This window comes from Felis catus, chromosome C1, assembly GCF_018350175.1.
Source record: "Felis catus isolate Fca126 chromosome C1, F.catus_Fca126_mat1.0, whole genome shotgun sequence".
NCBI lineage: Eukaryota > Metazoa > Chordata > Mammalia > Carnivora > Felidae > Felis > Felis catus.
The window spans coordinates 126,714,470-126,738,078 of NC_058375.1; the positions used below are offsets into that span (position 1 = coordinate 126,714,470).

General features: G+C 41.1%; 1 protein-coding gene across 9 annotated transcripts in view; it reads right to left on the bottom strand.

Annotated features, from left to right (window-relative positions):
* ZRANB3 (zinc finger RANBP2-type containing 3) overlaps positions 1-23,609 on the bottom strand; it is a 304,924-nt gene that overhangs the window by 8,694 nt on the left and 272,621 nt on the right. For 8 of the 9 annotated variants that reach the window (XM_045034812.1, XM_045034811.1, XM_045034809.1 and 5 more), the window contains 5 exons: positions 18,422-18,809; positions 15,250-15,447; positions 11,236-11,327; positions 7,953-8,054; positions 6,629-6,771 (listed from right to left, as the gene is read on the bottom strand). In XM_045034812.1, coding sequence (XP_044890747.1) covers positions 6,629-6,771; positions 7,953-8,054; positions 11,236-11,327; positions 15,250-15,447; positions 18,422-18,809 — 923 coding nt within the window. The remainder of the gene's footprint in view (positions 1-6,628; positions 6,772-7,952; positions 8,055-11,235; positions 11,328-15,249; positions 15,448-18,421; positions 18,810-23,609) is intronic. The other variant, XM_045034815.1, reaches the window with a different exon arrangement.

Below are 23,609 nucleotides of genomic sequence, written 5' to 3' on the forward strand. Positions count from 1 at the left end.
ACAAATGTTAGCACACTAACCTTTACCTTGCTTTTTTTGCCTACACATATATCTCCAAGCTCTTTCCATATCAGTACACAAGGGTTGCCCTATTTCTTTGATGACTGCATGTTACTGCATTATTTGAATAAACAATATAATATGTCTGACCAACTTCTGATTAATGGCACTTAGGTTGTTCTAGTCTCTGTTATCACAATGTTATAATATCCCTACACATTACATACATGTAGAATAAGTTCTCAGAAGCAGAATTGCTGGGTCAAAGGTCTTGGGTGCTTTAAATGTGGACAGATTTTGACACATTGCTCTCTCCTTTGGGTTTGTACCAACCAATATACAAGTCCACTGTCAATGCAGGAAAGTGCCTGTTTCCTCACACTTATACTAGCACAATGATGAGGGAGTGTGGGGCAAGCTGAGGGCAAAGTACAGACTAACAGCAATGCCCCACCCCTCGCCTGGTGGGATATGTGTGATGTTCCTCGGACACTGCTGGCTGCCCAAGAAAGGGGAAAGGAAAGGGCAAATGGTTGACAGACAGAGGTCACAGTCATGCAGGACAGGAGTCTCCTTCAGTTTACGGATAACTTAGTAAACTGCAAGAAAAGCTCTAATATCACCCTCCTCAAGATATTAGGGGTGATATTAGATCAAGGGGTTTATGTGCTTGCCATGGCAATGTGGGAAACAAAGCCAAATGAAAAATTAAATTCCCTTACTGCCTACAAGTCCTTGAAATAGGCAGAGTCCCTCTAGGGGCTCAGCTGCCTCAGTGATGACACTTTGTTAGGGGCAAAAGGGAGTCTAGGCCTAACATCATCCTGCCCCCAGGATCCTCTAAGTCTACTTTAACATATAAAAATTACTTTGGAAACTTCCTTTATCTCAACTCCGCCAAGATATATGCTGGCAATCATACTCCAAGCTTATGGCCCCTGATATACATCTGAAGGGTATCATGACTGAGGTTTTACTAAACAGTAATAAATGGCATTTTCATAATTGCAGTTCCCCCCTAAAGGTCCTGGAAACCTTGCCTCCAAAATTCCTTGGAGTCTTACATTGTCTGTAACCCCCTCCCAACCTGGGGGTATATAATGAGTTGCCCGTCACAACCCCAGTGCAGCTCTTTGTGCCCACAGGCCCTGTCACCTTTTTGCACCAAAAGTCTTTTTTTTTTTAATTTTTGTTTATGTTTATTCATTTTTGAAAGACAGAGACAGACAGAGCATAAGCAGGGGTGGGATGGAGAGAGAGGGGAACAAAGATTCTGAAACAGGCTCCAGGCTCTGAGCTGTCAGCACAGGGTCCAATGCGGGGCTCGAACCCACAAACCGCGAGATCATGACCTGAGCCGAAGTCGGACGCTCAACTGACTGAGCCACCCAGGAGCCCCACCAAAAGTCTTTTTTTGCATCAAAGACGTCTTCAAGAATTCTTTCTTGGCCATCAGCTCCAAACCCCACCATCAACCCAAAACCCCACCAACAAATATGTCCATTAAAAACATCTCTGCTAATGGTGATATTTATCTCATTTTGGCTTTAAATTTACATTTCTCCTATTAAAAGTAAGAGTGACTCTCTTTTCATATATTTCCATTTCTACTGGTGTGTTGTTTTTAAAGCAAAAGAAAAAAGAACCAAAGTGAATTCTTTTAGAATTCTCTAACTTGCCCTTTTGGTTTTGAAACTTCCCAGGTTCCTCCATCCCCCAATTCTTCAACCATTTTATCTCCTTGACAAAAGCACTTTCACTAAAGTATTTCAGTGGATTCTAATGAACTCAAACACTTCCTAGCTTTGAGGGGTAAGGGGATATTAAGCCTTGCCTCAGGTATTATTCAATGTTTAAAAGCTTAGAATCCTAATTCAGTAAATTTAAAAGATGCTGAGAAATCTATTCAGAGATTTAAGAACTAAAAATAACCTTTCCTACAAGAGATTTAAGCACAAAATTCTGGAAACCACAAGAAATAGATCAATCAACCCCAAAGCAGGAAGTTGGCAGCTTTTCAAACATGGTTGTGAGTTACCAACATTTAATTTTCCACTGAGGTTTGCTAGGAAGTTGATGTAAGTATACCACCTCTCAAAAGGATTATGGTAAATCTCAGTTTTGAAAAACAGGGAAAGGCGAACGTTGTCTACTAATTAGTAATTCCCAGATGGGGATGGCAGTGGCGGATGGCAAGTTTTGCAATAGAAGTATGTTGGGAAGTGGCCCTCAACAGTGAAAACGGTGCTGGGTTCTGGGTTGCTGACCTGCCTTGGGGGTCAAAATAAATAGGTGGCATCCTAAACCTAACAGGGCTCCCAGAAAGGCAGGCCTACCTCTGACAAATGGGAACTCAGAAGCAGTGGCTGGTGGTCTTGGCTTCATTCACAATTAAGACTGAGCTATTCAAAAGCTAAGTGTAAACTCTGAGCTTGGACGGGTCCTGTGCACTGGTGGAAGTCAGTGCAGGATAATCTGGCTGGAGATATGGCCACTGCTTAAAATCAGTATCTATTTGTCTTTATTCTAAGGCCATTCCATTTTTTCATAGAAGAATCATCTAATTTTCTGCTAGGAAGTAAAATATGCCTCCTAGAATTCTAGAAGTGAAGAAAGGGGTCTGGGGAGTGCCGGTTTTCAATATAATGCCTCTCCCTTTATCTCCACTAAGCTTGGTGTTTCCAAGGCTGGTGTGTCTCTGGTTCAGTTTCTCTAGAAAGTAAACTGGTAGGACAGGGGGAGGTCAAGGCTGTGTCCAGTGTCTACCTGCTCCTCATACAGATTTCCAATCAGTGCTGCTGTGCAGCCCCATCTTTGACACTTGCTTTCAGAGAGAGACAGTTCCTCCAAGTCACTGAGACTTGCCGGGGTTCTCCACAAGAACCGGCAAGCTTGCCCAAAGTGCACTCCTCTGCAGGTGCACAGGCTTCATTTTCATGGCTCTGCGAAGTCCATTTCCCTGAAGTCTTCCCTCTCTTCCTCTCTCTGATCAGTGACCAAAGTGTCTAGATCTACCTCTTAACACCTCTCTTCATCCTCCTTCCTCCATTCCCATTGTTCCTGCCTTACTTAATAAAAGTGTTCAGGGGTGCCAGGCTGGCTCAGTCAGTAGAGAATGCAACTCTCGGGACTGTAAGTTTGAGCCCCATGTTGGGTGTAGAGATTACTTAAAAATAAAATCTTAAAAAAAAAGCCTTCATCTTTCCCCCTAGCTCTACCATAGTAGTCTTTTAACTTGTGTAGAAGGCAGTATCTTTAACAACCTTTCTCTAGGATTCTTGTCTCTGGTATTCAGTCCATCACTCATCTAGGTAATGTTGTAAACGGACTTTGCAGATATAATTAAGGTTACTCATCAGCTGACCTTAAGAAAGGAAGCAATTCCAAGCATGAGAAGGATTTGACATACCACTGCTGGCCTTGAGATGTAGAACCCATGTGTTACAACTAGAAAGAAGCCTCTAGAAGCTAAGGATGCCCCCCCCCCCATCCTTCCAGCTAGCAAGAAAATCCAAGTCCTATAATCACAAGGAACTAAATTCTGTCAACAACCCAAATGAACATGGAAATGGAGTCTTCCCAGACTATCAGTTAAGAGTCCATCCAGGCGACACCTTGAATTCAGTCTTACAAATTCCAGAGCAGAGAAACCAGTAGAGCCATCTCAGATTTCTGACTTACAGGACTGTGAGACAATACATGTCTGTTGCTTTCAACTGCTAAGTTTGTGGTAATTTGTTAAGGCAACAATAGAAAAATAATGCACCTTGTCTCCCCACTTCAAGCCTGCTCTTTAAAAGAAAAAAAAAAGTTTATTTCTGAGAGACAGAGAGAGAGAGAGAGGGAGAGAGAGAAGACAGGATCTGAACCAGGCTCTGTGCTGACATTAGAGAGCCCAATGCAGGGCTCAAACTCACGAATCATGGGATCAAGACCTGAGCTAAAGTCAGATGCTTAACTGACTGAGCCACCTAGGTGCTCCTCAGGTCTGCTCTTTTTTTTTTTTTAAAGTTTATTCATTTTTGAGAGGCAGAGAGAGGCAGAGTGCAAGTGGGGGAGAGGCAGAGAGAAAGGGAGACACAGAATCTGAAGAGGCTCCAGGCTCTGAGCTGTCAGCACAGAACCGATGTGGGGCTCAAACCACCAACCATGAGATAATGACCTAAGCCGAAGTCGGACGCTCAACTGACTGAGCCACTCAGAAGCTTGCAAGTCTGCTCTTCTGATCTCATCTCTCAAATGCTGCCAGAGCAAGCTCTTAAAAACACAAATCCGATTACTGACCATGCTGCTTAACACAAGTTTTAACTTTACTGTATCATCTACATAAAATGTTATAGATAATACCATGTGTCTGACTTTGGTTTGTATTGATTTCATGACTTTTGCTTTTATACCTGATTGGCTTTCTCAGGTAGTTCTTTAAGTGGCCATCCATGTCTGATGGGGAGGAAACAATGCGATATGTCTAGAAATGGCTGGAGTGGGTTGTAAATTTAGTTAAGAAGGAAACTATGGTAATGTAAAGAGAAGACCAATACTTCAACTAAGATGGTGGCTATGACAATGAGAATATGGAGAGGACCACAAGAAGTTCTGAGAAAAGTAACAGGCATCATGCTTTTTGTTACATACTGAGTGGGTATCTGTATGAGGGGTGTGTGCATGTGTGTGTATATATATATTATCAATGCACACATGTATTTTAAATGTATTTTTTATATAAAGTAATACACATTTGTGGGAACAATTTAAGCAGTACAGAAGAGTTTAGGTGAGTCTGAAACTGGCAGCTCATGGACAAATCGAACTAGTCAAAGGACCTTAATTGACTAATACAGCATTTTATTTTATTTTACTTTATTTTATTTTATTTTATTTTATTTTATTTTATTTTATTTCATTTCTTTTCTTTTCTTGTATTATTTTTTTAACGTTTATTTATTTTTGAGACAGAGAGAGACAGAGCATGAACGGGGGGAGGGCCAGAGAGAGAGAGAGAGAGAGAGGGAGACACAGAATCCAAAGCAGGCTCCAGGCTCTGAGCTGTCAGCACAGAGCCCGACAACGCGGGGCTCGAACTCACCAAATGCGAGATCATGACCCGAGCCAAAGTCGGACACTTAACCGACTGAGCCCCCCCAGGTGCCCCTGCAGCATTTTATTTTTTAATCTGAATTTGAATGACTTTAAATGGGTTATGCACTTTCCGATTTGCTATACTTCTACATCCTACCTCAACCTTTTCTGGTTTTACGCTTGATCTCATTTGTTCATATATGGTTCCTGCTTAGCTTTTAGTCATAGTAGTTTGTGATCCAGGCATAAAGTATAAAGTCCCTATCATCTCCACAAATCCCCTATCATATGGTCTAGAGCAAGATCCCTCAACAAGGGCACTAATGACATTTTGAAACAGATAATTGTTTAAGTGCAGTTCTGTTCACTGTAGGTTACTTAGCAGTGTCCCAGACCTTCAGCCTCTAGATTCTCCCTATTTGTATCCCCTAATCCTAACAAACTAAAATGCTTCCTAACACTGCCACCCTGGGGGGTAAAACTGCCCCCAGCTAAGAACTACTGTCTTAGAGAAAACTCTGGTAAGGGTTTCTATGATACCCTTGCAGACACTTTCTATGTCCGAACAGCAATTACGTATAGCTGTGTCTCCATTCTTTGTTATACTTATTGTTCCCCTTCATAATTTATCACAAGTACCACTCCTTATTCTCACCTATGAATATACCATAGGCCACATTTGGAAACAGCTGAAGAGAGTTTTCACTGTATAGAGTTACAAGTTGTTTGACTAACTGCACCCTCTCACATATCATGGATGGATGTTTTTCACCTGTGTGCATGGAAAAGGCTATAGATGGTAACTGACGGGATGTGAGGATGAAGGCAGATTATAGGTGTATGGAGATGGCAAGAGCTACAGGGGCTTCTGCCACGTGGCTGCTTGGTGAGGGGCTCTGAGATCTCTTCCCACGCGGGACTGGGCAACAGAACCCTTGACCGAGAATCATTCCTCCACACCGAGGGAAGAGTCTACAGGTGGTGGGGACTGAGCTCACACAAGGGGATACCTGAGTGGGGCAGAGAGGATTCTGATGCCAAGAAAGTAAGTGTACAGAGATTAGAAAGAAACCTGTAATGACAAAGGGCAAAATAATTACACAGACATGAGACACTAAACCTTTTACTTTGCCCCCCACTGTAATCATCACCTCCCAGCCTTTGGGCGGGGGTGCGTCAACCAGAAGCAGCTTCCCTGCCGCACGGCACCCAGACCGGTGCCCTCCTCTACCAGGGGAGGTCTTTCTGTTGTTCAATAGTGTCCCAGGCTTAATGGGCCACATGACACACTGGCCTGTGACTCTGGCCTCTCTCCTGATGAGTGGGACTCATGGTGACCAATATCCTACAAACCTGATCTTTTTGAGCAGATTTGATCAGATTCACAAAACATCTAATTCTATTCCTATAAAATAAGCTACTGTTTTATGTATAATTTTCTCTTAACTCATCAGGATTTCATGAGTGGTTACATAAAATGTGTCAGACCCCCCTGTAGAAGTAACCGTGACAAAATAATATAATACAAAATAAAAAAGACAACGCATACCTTTTAGTACTGTTTTGTTTGGTTTGTTGCTTTGTGATCTCCTCCAAAGCAAGAATTGGGCTACAGAACAGCTGCCCACTTTTCCTGATTATCTTTTGCTTCATGGCAGTCAGACTACTCCATTCTCGAACAAACCTCAAAATCTGGCAGAAAACGAGATAATGAAAAGCTCTAATGGCTCACCAGGCATTTTCCTTTGAAAGTAAAGCCACTTATAACATTAGAAAACTGAGGTTTTATTATATCCTCCAAATAGGCTTCTGAATGTCACAATTTAAGGCTTTCTTCAGATTGATGCCGTCTTTCTATCTTTATTGTAAAATACTGATGGCCAGTTCTCTTTCAACCCAAAGGCTCCCTAAAGACACATTTCAGGAAGCCCCAGCGTATGTCCTTAATGCACATAGGGACCAACAGCAATAATGTGCCCAGTGCGACCAAAAGGGGCCCGGCTGTCAGAAGCACAAACCCAGCAGTGGCCGAGGCAGAGCTGGTCGTGGGAGTGGGGGTCTTACAGCGGTGGCAGGTTTCAGTGCAACATCTGAGAACTGCCTTGTTACCCAACTACCTAAGTTATTACAGGAAAACAGCCACCAATAAATCTGGAACATTTTTTACCAGGGTCACTATTAATCTTACTTATTAGTCATTTATATGTAACTGGCCACTTTTTGTGAATCTGAGAACCAGGATGAAATGATACCAAAGAAAATAACTCACTGCTACCTTTTCCTTTAAGTCAAGTGCAGTGGACCCACAGGGAATGTTTGATTTCCACTCAAAGGGCAAACACAGAATCACTATTTTCTCCTAAAAAGTGGCACACTGCATGCTGTCAGCCCCTGCACGTGCTGATCCTTCCAAGCACTGAAGATAAATCGGCCACAGATCAGAATTAAGGCCTCCTGAGCAGGTGCTTGACTTACAGCTGTATGCTGGTGCTTCTTATGAAGCAGGAGTCACCCACCACGGCACCATCCCTGCTCTCAGAATTTGTCATTGTTAGAACTGTCAGAGATAAACAGAGACTCTGTCAGATATAGATATATAACGGTTGCTAATCCTGTGAAGGAGAAATCCAACAATGTGAGGATGACTCTATCCACAGAAACAGCAAGCCTAGGTGTGATCGCTCACTCAGGAAACCGATTTCACATTTCTTCTTAGCACCAGGGTAATTCAGAGGCAGTGCCTGGACCGACGACAACGTGCCCAGTGTGATCTGGCTCTGCGACAGGCTACAAGGTGCTTTCGTGAAACTCAGAATGGTCTTACAGTACTCAATACATTTTAACTGAAAACAAATGCAGAGGACTATTCTTACCAGGGAGCGATTGTGTTTCAGCTGAAAGCTTGCTGGTAAATCTTCCCAAAGGTCTAATTTTATATCCAAAGGAATGAAGTTACAGTTCATCTGGTTTCCATCCTGATTATAGATTAGGAAGGCATGATTAGTCCATTTTGTCTGTAGGCACTGCTGATTATTTTAAAAGTAAAGAATTATATGATGGCACAATATTCCCTGTCTCCTAAAAGATAAACTGGAGGGGGGGGCGCGTTCTGACAAGATTCCACACACACACAGCTCCCCACAAGCATGCTGAGTGGAGAGAAGGGCCGGGCTCTCCAGTGCCCTCTGAATGCCTCCACTGCTTTCTCTCTAAGGGTAAAAAATACCATGGAGAGGGCTTAGTCAGTTAAACATGAGGTTTAAACATGAGTATTTCTTTTAAAAAGGGGAAGAAAAACCCCTGCATATGAAAATCTATTGTATCAACAACAGCTCGACTCCTATTCCAATTCTCTCAGCTAAAAAGAAAGTTATAGTTTCCACAATCACTTTGGAAAAAACACACAAAAAGTACTTAACACACTGATTCAAAGTTTAGACATGTAATGGTAACTCTGAACTCTGAATTAGACTTGGGGTTCTGGCCAAAACCCACAGCTCTGTAGAGGGATGCTGTTACTACAACATAGGATGCTAAACATCCGTTACTGATCTTCCTTTTAAGAGGTGTGCTTTTAGGCAGTGTGCTAGGGTTTTAATCCAGATTCCTACCTCCAGATTCACCTCAGCTCACCTTATAGCTGTGAAAAGACCTGTTAATGTTCCCTCTGCTTAGTGTCTCATGTTTAGAAGATTACTTGAATAATATTTTATGGTAAAGGGACATATAGGCATGTAGCACAGTCATAAACACGCACTCGAGACTATTAAGAGAGATGTCAAAAGGTGAGGTGGCCCATGTGACACATGGTGGGTGCTGGAGACAGAAGAAGGTCAGCGAGGCTGTCACTGCAGGACTTTGCAGTTTCTCTCCTGTCTCCACCCAAAGAGGGGAAAAACACTGATCAGGTGATCCATGATGCAGAGTTTCCACTGTACAGAACAGAAAGTTTAAGGAGTTTAAGGGCTTCTGAATTCCAGTGTTTTATTCTGCCTGGTGTCTGCCTTTTGGTTTCTTGACCTTCCATCCCTTCTGGGGACCAGTTCTGTGTTATCCTCGTGTGATGGTCTGAGAAGCATGGCCGGGAGCTCTCCCCACACCGGGGCGAAGGGGCCTCAGTCACTGGGACTTGCCTCCAGAGGAGCAGGGGGTGCTTAGGTGCTCCCTCCACGCTCAGAGGTTCCACATGGTGGGCAGGGGTCCAAGCCTTAAAGAGGAGCCCTATTCATTCCCTGGCTTCATTCCTGGTGTCTCTCTCTTGGCTGTGGTCCCATGACAGAGGTTGCGTGAGGCTTCTGGCATTCACGATCCTACTCATCTCCTAATATTCTAGCAATCCCTTCTAATTATTACTTAGCACTGGAGATTGTTACACGGCCTGCCATCTCTGTATATCTGTTGGGTTTAGTATAAAACCTGTAACCTAAGTAATCTTGAAAAAGGCATTCTTTTGATAGGCTGGCCCATGAATTGAGAAAGGTACAACTATTATTTTATTACACTTAAATGGTTAGAAATTTGATACTGTAGACCAAACGGAAGTATTCATAATCTCAGCAAGTATTTCCTCAAATACTCACACTAGTTTACCTAAGCCAAAGATTCTCACAGGGACCCTGAGATCACTTCAGGGTATCCACAAAGGCAAACTGTCTTCATAAGAACAGTAAAACAATATTTGCCCTTTTCACCCCCATTCTGTCACAAATGTATGGTGAAGTTTCCCCGGGATAGGCAGAGATGAGAATCCCAATGTCTTCTACTAAGACCCTAGAGAAACTGCTAAAAATGTAAAACAATGCGAACTCTCCTCACTAAATGTTATCTTTGTTTCAGAAAATATAATGATGTTTCATAAAAATAAGCTATTGACATGAATATCAATAATGGGTTTATTATTACTACCCTTAATTAATAAATATTTTAAGTGTTTCCACTCTAATTTCAAATGTAGTAAATGTCAATGGATATAACCCACATAAACAAAAGCTCCTTGGGGTTCTCAACAACTTCTAAAAGTACAAAGAGGTCCTGGGACTGAAAAGCTTGAGTACCACTAACCTAGGGCATGGCATGAATCAGAGCAATCATATTTTTAAAGCTTCCTAGAATCTACTCAACATAGATGGGCAGAGCCCGGCTTCTGCAAAGATGCTGCTGCTGCTACAAATGATTTGTGAAGGACAGAACTTTGTCTCTTTTGAAGTATAGTTGACACACGATGTTACATCAATTTCAGGTGTGCAACATGGTGATTTGACAAGTCTATACATCATGCTGTGCTCACCAATCACTTCCTGCCCTTTTGGCTAAGATCTAGTATGCTGTGTTCACCACAAGTGCAGCTAGTGTCTGTCACCACACAGCACTATCACTACAGTCATAGTGACTATATTCCCTGTGCTGTACCTTCCATCCCTGTGACTTATTCATTCCATAGCTGGAAGCCTGTACCTCCCAGTCCTCTTCACCTGCTTTGCCATCCCCCATCCTTCTCCCCTCAGGCAACCACCAGTTTGTTCTCTGATTTATGGGTCTGTTTTTGCTTTGTTTTTTCCTTTGTTTTGTTTTTTAAGATTCCACATGTAAATGAAATCATGCGGTATCTCTTTCTCTGACTTATTTCACTTAGCATTACATGCTCTAGGTCCATCCATGTTGTTGCAAATGGCAAGATCTCATTCTTTTTTATGGCTGCATAGTATGCCCTTGTGTAGATGTGGTGTGCGTGCGTGTGTGTGTGTGTGTGTGTGTACCAAACCTAGCAGCTAACTTTTACTGAGAGTTCCTTATGGCTAGGCACAGCGCTAAGTGATTTATAGGAATTAGCTTATGTTACCCTTGTAACAACTCCTTTCCATGTTTTCCAGTTGCAAAAACTGAGGCACAGAGTAGTTAAGTAATGTGTTCAAGATCCCATACTCAGTAACAGATGTGATTTGAGGCAATTCAGCCCTGAAGTCTGTGCTTTTAACTACTATGCTGTTTTGCCTTTCACTGTCTTTAGATTTAACAAAGAAATTTTCGAATTAGCTTTAAGGAGGAAAAGAACTTGATGCCTATCTCATTGTTAATAACAGTAAATGTATCCACTGAAAAATGAAAAAAAGGAAGGCTTCTGTACGTTTTAAGCTGTAGAATCCCCATGATGCTTACCTTAGTATAGAGGTGAATCCGGTCAGTATTCTTACTTGCACAGAACATTAAGGTATCGTACACTGGCAAACTGTCTGGGATCTTCAACTGTTCTAATAAAGAAGATAAAAAAAGAACCTGAAGGCTTACCTCCTCTCTATCCAAAATAGCTTATTTTAATCTTCTGTGGGTTAGAATGGAAGAGCTATATAAAATATATCATCATATTTTACAAAGGACACATGTCTGGGCTTGAAATAAAAATACCATGATAGGCCATCTAAGACCATACTGGCCTATATGGGAACCAGTTGCTTTGTACTTTTGCTAATGACCCCCCAAGAGAGAAACAAATCCACAATTAGCTGAGAAGACAGGAGTTAGGTATGAGGGAGAATTTCCTGCCACCAAGAGTTGTTATTAGTCTTAAGAAGTCTAGAATCTAGACATTTTGCTTGAGCGGTTTTGAGACAGAAGGAGCACCATTTTGGTTTGACAGCAATTCAGCTTTGTGAGAGGCCACCTGCATGCCAGATTCTCTAAGGCCCGGTGCTTCACATTCACAAAAGAAGATGAATGTGCATGAGCTCTTTTTCTGATAATCTCCTTTTATTTATCACTTCTGGGTCTCACTGACCAATATATTCTGTAGAACAGGGTTATCAAAATGGATCTAAATAATTATAGTTAACACTTATCAAGTCCTTACAATGTGACAGGCATTGTTCTAACTATATATCTTAACACCTCTCAGAAATAAGTAGTGCATTTTACAGAGGAGAAAACTGAGGCACATTAACTTGCCCAAGGTCATACTGCCAGTAAGAGGACTTATGGCCAGTCATGTGGCTATGAAGCCTGTGCCCTTAACCTCTGCCACAGTTCCTAAATGACTTTTATTATTATTATTATTATTATTATCATTAATTTTATTTTATTTTTCCCTCAGTGACCTTTTATTTATTTATTTTTTAATTTTTTTTTTCAACGTTTATTTATTTTGGGACAGAGAGAGACAGAGCATGAACGGGGAAGGGGCAGAGAGAGAGGGAGACACAGAATCGGAAACAGGCTCCAGGCTCTGAGCCATCAGCCCAGAGCCTGACGCGGGGCTCAAACTCACGGACCGCGAGATCGTGACCTGGCTGAAGTCAGACGCTTAACCAACTGCGCCACCCAGGCGCCCCAACCTCAGTGACCTTTTAAAGTGTTTCTCCAGATCTGGAAGTCTATGCTTTGTCATTCTGCTTGGCAATGTCATCATATTTTAATTTTTCTACTCAAGGCACTGGTTACTTTACAAACTTGGAGTATTCCTGTATTTCATGAATTCAAAAATGTCCATTCTTCCCACACATTAACATCTCTGAAACTGGCACATCTTACAGGCCAATAAGTGTGGCATTTTACAATCATTGCTGGCCAGGTGGCAGATGTGAAGTAGCTGGCAAGGCCCAAGCACGCACGGGCTTAGTCGTGACTACTGTGGTGTTGTTACTTCAACACCACGCTTGAGTCAAGTGCCTTGTTGTTACTACATGAGTTGAGTTTAATTACTTCTAAAAGGTTTTCAAAATGCTTCTCTCTGATTTGGTATTGAAATGAGAAGCTATCATGTATATGAAAAAAATTTTAGATATAAAGCAGGAGAGAATAAATTTGATATTTAAGGAAGTAAATATGTATCACTGGAGGAACAGCCAACATTTTTTATATTCTTGCAAATGAGTAAGCCAGTGCTTTATGGGACTTCAGAAAAGGAGATCCCTGCAGATAGCGGGCACTCTCTCACATCTGGATACTGCAATGTGCAAAAGGGCTGCCTATCACCTGCCAAGCACAGCAAATGAAGGCAGGAGAAACCGCCACATCCCTCAGGGCAAATGAAAGAAATAGCAAAGCAACAGAGGGAGCTATGACCTGGTCTGGGCTATCATTAAGATATTAAGTCATAGTTAATTAGATTTTCTTTCTTAATGTACATAAAACAAGTGCAATGTATAATCACTGCCTTCAGATCTTTTGAAGAACCATGGCTAATGCATTCATGTTTAAAGATCAGAAGTCATTCTTTGATAAAAAGTATTAGAGGATTAATTCTGAATCAGCTGATATTCTTGGTAACCAGAGGCTACATGGGGGTACGTCTTTCTCTTTTCATTGTTTCCCTGAAATGTAACTTAATGGCTTGGGACTACAGAGGACACATCTTGTGAAGACCCAGCCATCCTTCCAGATCCCTGGAGTTCCAGTTAGAACAAAACCTCAGTCCCCGCAAAGCACATACCACTCCAGTTCTAAGAGCTTATGTGGATTGAATGAACACTTCAACATAGTGTGCCTCCTTTTTCTTCTGTTTGTTTTTCATGGAAATCCATGTTAGCAGGGAGATGTGAAGCTTATTACTTGTATGAAATTCTCAGCCCAGTGATCTGATAAGTCAAAAAAAAACCCAAAACAAAACAAAAGGAAGGGTGCAGGTATGGGGAAAAAGCTGGCATTGTCTGGAGTAGATGAGGCCAGTGGAATTTTCACTGGCAGACTTTCAAAAGGTCTAGCTAGTGATTTCTGTAAGGTATGTGTAAGTAGAACTAACATATGCCTTCGTCAATGGACCAATTTACAACTAAGAAGCCAGAATATCCCTGCCACAGATGAAGAGACTCATGGCCCAGGAGGTGATAACAATTGCCAGTTGTTTGTTCTGGGTCTGATGTTTAGTCCAGTGAGCCACATGCTGTCCTACAACAAGAACATCATCAGCACTTGAAGCAAGACGTGCTGGAAGGAAAGAAGGAAACCAGAGTTATGAAAGAAATGCCCTGCCTCAGACCACACCTAAAGACTGTTAAAATTAACACACCTAAACCAGGGGCCATCCCAAGATATTCTCTGAGAAGACCCTGAGGAATCAGAGGGAAGGAAGGCTGAGGGAAGAAGACAGGAGGATGCCCTGAGCTCAGAAATTCTTAAATGAACTTTTCATTTTTAAGCTATGAATCTGATTCTGAATTGTATCTGTGTTTAACAGGAACTGATTTAGAAGAAAAAGCTCAACTGTCCATTCCCAGTTGCTTTGGGGTTGTTATAATGAGAACCTCAATCTGTGGGTTACTATGGTCACTAACCGATTAGCAACCCCAGGGGCACCTGGGTGTCTCGGTTGGTTAAGCATCTGACTCTTGATTTGGGCTCAGGTCCTGATCTCACATTTCATGAGACTGAGCCCTGTGTCAGGCTTGCACTGGGTATGGGGCCTGCTTGGGATTCTCTCTCTCTCCCTCCCTCTCTGCTCCTCCCCCGCTTAGGTTTTCTCTTTCTCTCTCAAAGTAAATAAATAAGCAAGCAAACAAACAAAAACAACAAAATGTTCCTACTAAAAAAAAAAAGAAAAGAAAAGAACCCCAAAGTACCCACAAACTCTGGCCAGCCGGCCCGTAAAGATGGTGATGTCTGACATACGGGCTGGTAGGTGCCAACCATCATAGCTCTACGTAATGAGTGGAAGCAACCAAAAAGTAAATAAATCCAAACACTACATGGCTGGCTCCAAGTGTAGTCATGAGTCATAGTGTCTTGACATTATGTGCCTTAAAAACATTTTCTTAAAAAAAAAAAACCAAAACCCTACATTTAAAATATACCAATGAATTGTAGACATTTAAAAGAAATTTCATGTGCAAACGAACATTATCTGTCAAGTGGCTGTTAATAATCTGTCAATCTTTACTGTTTTGTCCAAAGAACCTCCTAAATACCAGAACCACTGCCTCTTGCATGGACGGGCCTGGCTCGGATGAGGCTGGGCCACGGGCTGGGGGCAGCATGTGAAGCGACAGGTCGGCTTTGCTTTCTGTGTCGTATCTGAGTGCCCATAGCTCTGTTCCTCCAGCCATCTGCTGTTTAAGGATTGGTTCCAAATGGCTGTATTTTTAATATAAATGGGAATACAAAGACTCTGCAACATGGTAGTAGTCACAAATCTACTCACAGTATTCTCTAAGTGAGAACACTGGAAATGGAAATGAGACTTACCATCACCTGGCTGCGGTGTGAGTCCGTCCTCTCTCTCAATTTTCGCTATTTCTTCCTTGCTCTCAGCCAACGGTTTAGGTTCTGAGGGTGTAAGGCCTTGTTTTTCACAGTCAGAACTAGTCCCAGCTTTGTTGTATGTGTCTTTCTGAGGATCACCTTTCCCATTTTCATCTGTATCCTGGGTATCGCCAAGGCTATCTATTTGTAGAATTATGAAAATCAAACAACTTACACATAAATTTAGATACAATCGTTATTTACTCTAAGACCAGTTTTTAAAAAGTCATAGCTAGGTCTTATAAAAAGAAAGAAAGTGAACAATGTTTGTTCATTCTCTGGAGACATTTATTGGGACTCACTAAATGCCAAGTACAACTCTACGTGCTGGACAGACAGTGAGGAATGAGATGGACAGGTCCTTGCTTCCTAGAGTTTCCATTTGAAGTGTCAGATAGAAATGAAGCCAGTAAGGGTTTTAGGCAAAGGAATATAACCATCTGGGTTTTTAAAGGATCACTCTGGCTGCTGTGTACTGAAGGGCCACGGGGAATCTAGCAGGGATGCCACTGAGGTCTGGGAGAGAAAATGGTGGCTTCCAGTAGGATGGTAGCAATAAAGAAAAAGTGGCCAGAATCAAGATACACTTTAGAAGTTATGCCAGCAAAACTTGACAAATCGAGTGTGGGAGGAGAGAGAGGAATCAAGGATGCTGCATCATGTAAGGATGATGAGGGAAGAGAAGATTTAGGTGTTAGGTGTGGTGGTGGTGAATCAAGAATTCCACCTTGGAAATATTAACCTTGAAGAACCTGTAAGACACCCAGGGTGGAGATGTTACATAGGCATGTGTACAAGCTACAGTTCAAGTGAGAGAAAGAAGTATGGGCCTATGAGCTGGAAGATGTCAAGTATAAGCTATGGATGTTAAGAACAAAGCACAAGAGGGGCACCTGGCTGGCTCAGTACAGCATGCGATTCTAGATCTTAGGGTTGTGAGTTCAAGCCCCACGTTGGGCATAGGGATTACTTTAAAAAAAAAAAAAAAGCAGAAGAAAAGTGTTACTTATTGACAAATATTAGTGTTCAATATATACTATTGCCAAAATTTACCAAATGCAATGGAGACTGAATTAGCAACCTTTATAGGACTGTAATTTCCTAATATTGCTCCTTTAGTTTTTTGGATTCCACCATTTCCTCAAAGCGTTGTATGGCAAACGCTGATTAAAAAATGTAGATGGGGGCGCCTGGGTGGCGCAGTCGGTTAAGCGTCCGACTTCAGCCAGGTCACGATCTCGTGGTCCGGGAGTTCGAGCCCCGCGTCAGGCTCTGGGCTGATGGCTCAGAGCCTGGAGCCTGTTTCCGATTCTGTGTCTCCCCTCTCTCTGCCCCTCCCCCGTTCATGCTCTGTCTCTCTCTGTCCCAAAAATAAATAAATAAACGTTGAAAAAAAAAATGTAGATGAATTCGGGGCACCTGAGTGGTGCAGCTGGTTAAGCATTCAACTTAGCTCAGGTCATAATCTCACATTTCATGAGCTCAAGCCCCACTTAGATTCCACACTCTTTCCCTTTCTCTCTCTCTCCCTCTCCCTCTTTCTGTGCCCCTTGGGGGATTCTCTCTCCTTCCCTTTCTCTCTGCACCTCGCTCACTCACGCTCATTCTCTCAAAAAAAAAAAAAAATTTACATCAATTAGAATTCTGCCTTTCAGTACTTTTGGGGGTCCTTCCACATCAAGGTTAGAAATCATTATGCCAAGTATAGTAATACTAATCTAATAATTACAACTTTTATATACAGTAGTATCACTGCTACTTAGAATATGTACTTCTGTACTTCAGACTTTTACAGTCACAAAAGGAGTTTCTTTAGGTTCCTTGAGAGTTATCTTATTAAACCACGGGTCTTGAAACTTTCACTGTTGATCTTGGTATCACAAAGAAAAATCAGAATATAAAACCCTATTAAACTGTGATTTTCGTTGCTAAATCACTCAACTTATACTTAATGTGAACTGACATTATTCTGTAGTCATGAGATACTTTATTTTTATGGCCTAGAGTAGTTGGAAATTGAATGAGATAATGCAGATTGTGAGAGAGATTATATGGAATAAGCTTGTGGTTCCAATTTAGTTCATAGACAACAGGTGTTGACGTTACAAATATAACCACCCAGATGGCAGACTTGTCATTTTTGTAGGAACACCCAGAATTGAAAGAGGAAAGACTCAGCTACTGATTACATTTTCTTTCAGATTAAAACTAAGATGCAGAAAAAGCAAGAAAGGCAGGCGGGATCTGCAGTACTGCCTGTGTGTCCCCTAACTCTTGGTTCATGTCACTTCTCTAAAGAATTCACCTATGATGGAAAAGGAGATGTGTACAATGATCACTGCTGATAAAACAACTCCTTGCAGTTTCCAAAACTGTCAACTTGGCATTGTGAGTTACCATGAACATGGTCTCTAACACTGGAAACCAAAGAAATACTAATGATCTTTTTTCTTAAGACAGCCTCAGTATTAATAATTTCAAAAACAAAACATCAGAAAAAGGCATATCATGCTATAAAAACATATTCTGAGGTATGTTTATAATTTCTACTTTTAAAATAGCAGGCCTTGGAAAAGAATAAACTCATAAAACCTACAACTTGGTTCTTAAAAGAAGATCTGTAGAGGAATTTTTATGATTTGTCATGCATGAAACAGGACACCATATATATCATAGTAGGCAAAGAAGCTACACCGGATTATTTTGCTATTTAAACAAAAACAATCTGTAATTTCTTTTAAAACAAGTATTATCTACAGGAGAAAGAAAACAGCAGGTCTATGACTATAAGGCATATTTGCTGCCATAGCAACCGAGCTTCTATTCCTGCCCATTGAATTCACATCCTGCTGGCATTAATGAGAAATGTCCATTTGTGCCAAATTAATGCCATGTCACAGACGCTCTGGGATATACATTCTTGACAGACCTGGAAGTTTTGCATGTTCCACAAGGGGATAAATTCAGTCTTCACTGTATAAAGTTCTTACTCCAGCTTAAAAGCTGAAGTCAGTGCCGAGTCACACTAACCCGATACAGCAGTTGCCTCTAAAAACACTGGCTAGGTGAAGACAACACCACCAGCCCCCTCCAGGGCCACACTCCATCTACTCACCAGCACCGCCTCGAGGATTCTCACACATTTCACAATACGGTAACGTGGAGTTATTGATGTAGGTGCAGAGGCCACACGGCCAGCCCTTTCCAGGAAGAGGTGGGGTGGTTGCCTGGGCAGGAGCCGTGGTTTGCCTGAGCCAGGATGGCTTCTCCTCTGGGGCACTGTGGTCGTCATTGGCGGTAACCAACTTTAATCTTTTACCTTCAGGCTCAAAATTGCTTTCATAATCCATGATATGTCTCGTGGCTATTTTTCCAGGGTTTGCCGCAACGACAGTATTTTTCTCCTGGAATATCCCCAATTCATCGCAGGAGGTCACCAACTGCCTTTTCTTAGGTTTTGGTGAAAAGAATGATCGAATATCATGCTGTTTTTCTTTTTCAAACTGGGAAAAACAAACAGCAAATTAAGAAGCAATCTAATATGTTTTTCCTAAATAAAACAGTTGAACCAACTATTTTCAGTAACCATGTTCCTTTCTCTTTTGAACACCTTGTTGGAAATGAATTCAATTACGCTGACTCTTCATATATACATATATGTAGAATAACATGAACAAATCTATAGACTTTCTGTGTCTAACTTTTTTAGCACTTACAATGTGCCTAGCACTTACCATATATTAACTCATTTGATCCTCATGCCAGCTCTGTGAGACAGGTACTAATATTCTTCCTACATTTTAGATGAGGACACTAAAGGTTTAGAGATGTTAGGTAACGTGGCTATGAATTTATGTAATAAAATTATACTTCATAAACTATCTGCTCTAGAGGTATGTCAGGGACCAGAAAACTATGTATTAAAATACTTCAAGTTGGGAAAGGAGAATTGTATATTTAAGTATTTCAAGTCAATCAAGAACCTACAAAAATGTTTTCTTAACCAAACTATAAATACAATGTTCATAAACAATGTTTTTCATATTAAAGTGGTTTTTTTTTTATTAGGGAGCATTTTTTTTTCAAATAGAATTAAAGCTAGTAATTAGAACTGCTTCTTTAGTAGACACATCTTAATAATTATCTTGTTTTCAAGAAATATATTTCTCTTTTCTAAGAAAAGCTCCATCATTATCTTGTTTTTCATCTTCTTTTCTATGTGTAAATCTCAACCTCCTCATTACAGAAAGTAGAATGCATATCACCACAACTGATTAGCTAGCAGTAAAGGAAAATTAGAGTCCGTTTTAGAGAATTCCAGCTGGAGGTACTATAGTAGACACACACTGCATTTCCAAAGACGGCCACACCCATTCTTATTCTATTTGACATGTTCTTCTCACAGTGTGACAATGACACACCTACATTTAGAGGTGGGGTCTGTGTTTTTCTCCCTTGAACCTGGGTGGGACTTTGTAACTGTCTTGATCAACAGAATACAGTGAAGGTGACAGCATGTGTGACTTCTATGGCTTCCACTTGGTTGCTGAATCCATTTTATGTCTTGGGTTGCTTGTGTTTGGAGTCTAGCCACCATGTTGTGGGGAAGCCCAGGCCGCATGGAGAAACCATGTGTGGATGTTCAAGTTGACAACTCCAAGCAGGCCCCTGGGTTACAGACATCGTCAATTGCCAGACATGTGAGTGCATGAGCCTTGAGATGTTTCCAGATCTCAGACTTGGGGTCCTCTATTAAAGGCCCTAGTCATCATGGAGCAGAGGCACAAACATCATCTCCATAAGCCTAGGTTGAATTCCTCACCCACAGAAACCATAATAAATAATATATGACTATTGGAAGAATAGTTTGAAGACAAACTGTTGTTTGAAGACACTGGGTTTTGAGGTAATTCGTTATGCAGCAATAGATTAACATTGACAGACACTACAGATAATGATAGCAAAATACTATATATTGTAAAGATATTTTACAGAATAAAACTTACCTGCACTTCTTAGCAGTGCTGTATAAGAAAGCAAGATATAGTAAATACATAGAAAGAAGGATTAGTGGTTAAGAGGGAAAAGGACATGGGGAGTTATGGTAAATGGTTAGAGTCTCTGAGGTTATGAAAACTTTTGAAAATAGTGATGACAACTGCACAGCATTGCCAATGTAATATTACGTAGCATTACCATTCAACTGTACACTTAGAAGTGGTTAAAATGACAAGATTTGGGATTATATAGTTACAAATATAATCACACATTTTTGTCATTTTTCTGGTTCTCCAGGAGGGAGTCCTCTAATCACCTTCCTGAAGGATACAATGCTGGCTACCAGTAATCTAGGGGCAGATTAGGAGAACGGTGCTAAGGGGTCCATCATTACTTAAGGAGTCTTTCACTTAATACATTTAGAGTTACATCTTTTTAAAGATTTTATTTTTAAGTAATCTCTACACCCAACGTGGGGCTCGAACTCACAACCCGGAGATCCAGAGCTCCATGCTCCACATACTGAACCAGCTAGGCACCCTTGAAATATATTTATTAAGAAGAGCAAATAAATAAATAAACAAATAAATAAAATATACAGTAACAGGCCACTGCCACTTACATGGAATAATGTTTAGATAATATTAGAATCTTCTGTCCCATTCTACCTTGTGAGGAATTTGTTTAAAAACATTTTAATCTCTCCATCTTCCCACAAAGAACCAAACCAAAATTGTTTTAGATTTGGTTACCAAAAAAGCAACCCTCCCAATAATACAAAACAAAAACCTAAGAAATCTTTAAGAAAAAAAAAAAAAGAATTCTCAGGGCCTTAAAATAATCAGCTTTTATAGTTGATCTCTTTAATTAAGATAGTTAATTAAGCTGTTTTTTAAAGAACCTCTTTTACTATTTAAGTAATGACTAATTTTAGAATTAACATTTGAGAAATTCTCATTATGTGCCAGAGGCAAGTCACAGTAAAGATTAGCGGTGACTGACAGTAATCAGAAACTGATGGCTGCATCTGCCACTTACAAGGGCCGGTACACAGGAGTAATCAGTATTGGTGTTATTTGGAAAGCTCAGGTGCTCGGGTAATCATAAATTGAGACTTGAGTGCATAAAACCCAGAAAAGGGTATAAAGGGAATCATTTTACAGTTTTGGGAACTGAAGGATCCACTAAGAGCATAATTTTAGAAAAAGGAAAGGGCAAGATTAATTAGTGGCAATGACTTTAGTTAATGTTATGACGGCTACATTGGACAATGGTGAACATGGTTATAGGCAGTGAACTTGCAAATTAGTGCCATGGCCATGGGGCTGCCAGAAGCTGTAAGGCCTAACAGAAATAAAGGCTTCCTCTGAGATAATCAATTACAAGCCTGATCTATATCATCAGTTATGTTTTCTGAGGGCAACCTCTGAGCAATCGGCAGGAGGGAGGTTGATAAGGTTTCTTTGACACTTAGCAGCTGGGAGTGACAGAAACACAGGCGAGAAAATCTCTCTGACACATCCCTAACGATAATCATACATGTTGGATGGAAACAGAGAAGGGCTGCAGGTTTAACTGAACAGGTGTTCTTGGGACCCATGGGCCTTTCACAAGACCTTGGATGGCCTCATGTGAGCCTAAGAAACCCTTGAAATTGTCTATAAAATGTTTTCTGTATTGTATGTACATTTTTTTAAAATGTTTATTTATTTTTGAGACAGAGAGAGAGACAGAGCATGAACGGGGGAAGGTCAGAGAGGGAAGGAGACACAGAATCCGAAGCAGGCTCCAGGCTCTGAGCCATCAGCCCAGAGCCTGACGCGGGGCTCGAACTCACAGACCGCGAGATCGTGACCTGGCTGAAGTCGGACACTTAACCGACTGCGCCACCCAGGCGCCCCGTATGTACATTTTTGGAGCATACTTCTTTACTTTCTCCATGGTTTCAGAGGGATGGATTCAAGACCCAACAAAGATTAAGAGCCACTGGACTAGAATAAAATATCTGAACATGCACCTGTGGTTTGAGCAGCTCCATTTCTTTCCTTAATTGTCCAGAAGACAGATTGAAAGTTCATATGTGAGTGTACAAATGGGTGGTGAATTAACTCTTTTCAAGGAGAAACAAAGAAATACATTCTCCTAAATACCAAGAATCCCTCTAGCTTCTCTCAAATAATAATTTTTCCATACTGAGTAGTACCAACACAGAGTAACTTGGGTGCAGGCATGAAACATTCTCCTTTGGTTCATCTGTCATGGTAACCGGATTCTGAGCAGCTTCTTACAGGAGAGCAAATGACACGGGAGCGCCCACATGGCCAGAGAGAGGGAAACGCTGATGAGGTGAGCAGAGGACAGGGCAGGAACCGTGACGGCTGGAGTTGTAGGAGACACTGCTGTGTGGGCAGGACTCACAAGTCTAAGGTCAGGTAGGTCAGCTCAAAGCAAAATACACTTTCCTTAATGTTTTGAGACAGGGACATATCACCATTAGCTCTGCAAGGAGACTCTAGCAGGTTCTTGGGACATGTCGAGATTAATCAAAGAAGTGAACATCAGTGCTTTTTAAATTAATTTTTTATAAAGTGAATGTGGATCCACCAATGAAAGCATCTGAGAAAAAGGCAGTAAGAAAAAATTATAAACAAGATGTTTCCCAAATGAACATGTTTTCTAAAAATATTAGATTTATTAGTAACAAGACTCCCTGCAGGAGCAAGCTTTACTGGTCTTACCAGAACAGACCAGAATCTTTAAATTATAAGAGCCACACTGATAGTTAAATACTCAGTAGCCATACTGTTCTGGCAAGTCTGTATTTGAAAAATGACTGATCTTATTAATGTTATCAGCATTTCTCAGTGGTAACGGTAAGCAAAAATACAGGAAGACAAAACATTTTTTATGGCTTAGGAAAGCTTTTTTACTTAAATAGCACAATTAAGCTAAAACTTTTTTTTTTAATTTATTTCGAGAGAGAGAAAAAGCATGTGCATGAGTGGGGGAGGTGGAGAGAGAGAGAGAGAGAGAGAGAGAGAGAGAGAGAGAGAGAGAGAGAGAGAGAGAATCCCAACCAGGCTCCATGTTCAGCTCAGAGCCCAACGTGGGGCTCAATCGCATGACTGTGAGATCATGACCTGACCCAAAATCAAGAGCCAGATACTTAACTGACTGAGCCACCCAGGTGCCCCAAGCTGAAAAATTTTGTCTTTTCTGACTACATTCTTGCATTTAGAAAAGACATTATACTAGCAAATTATTGACAAATATCCTAACTCATCATGACTGTTTGTCCTTGTAAA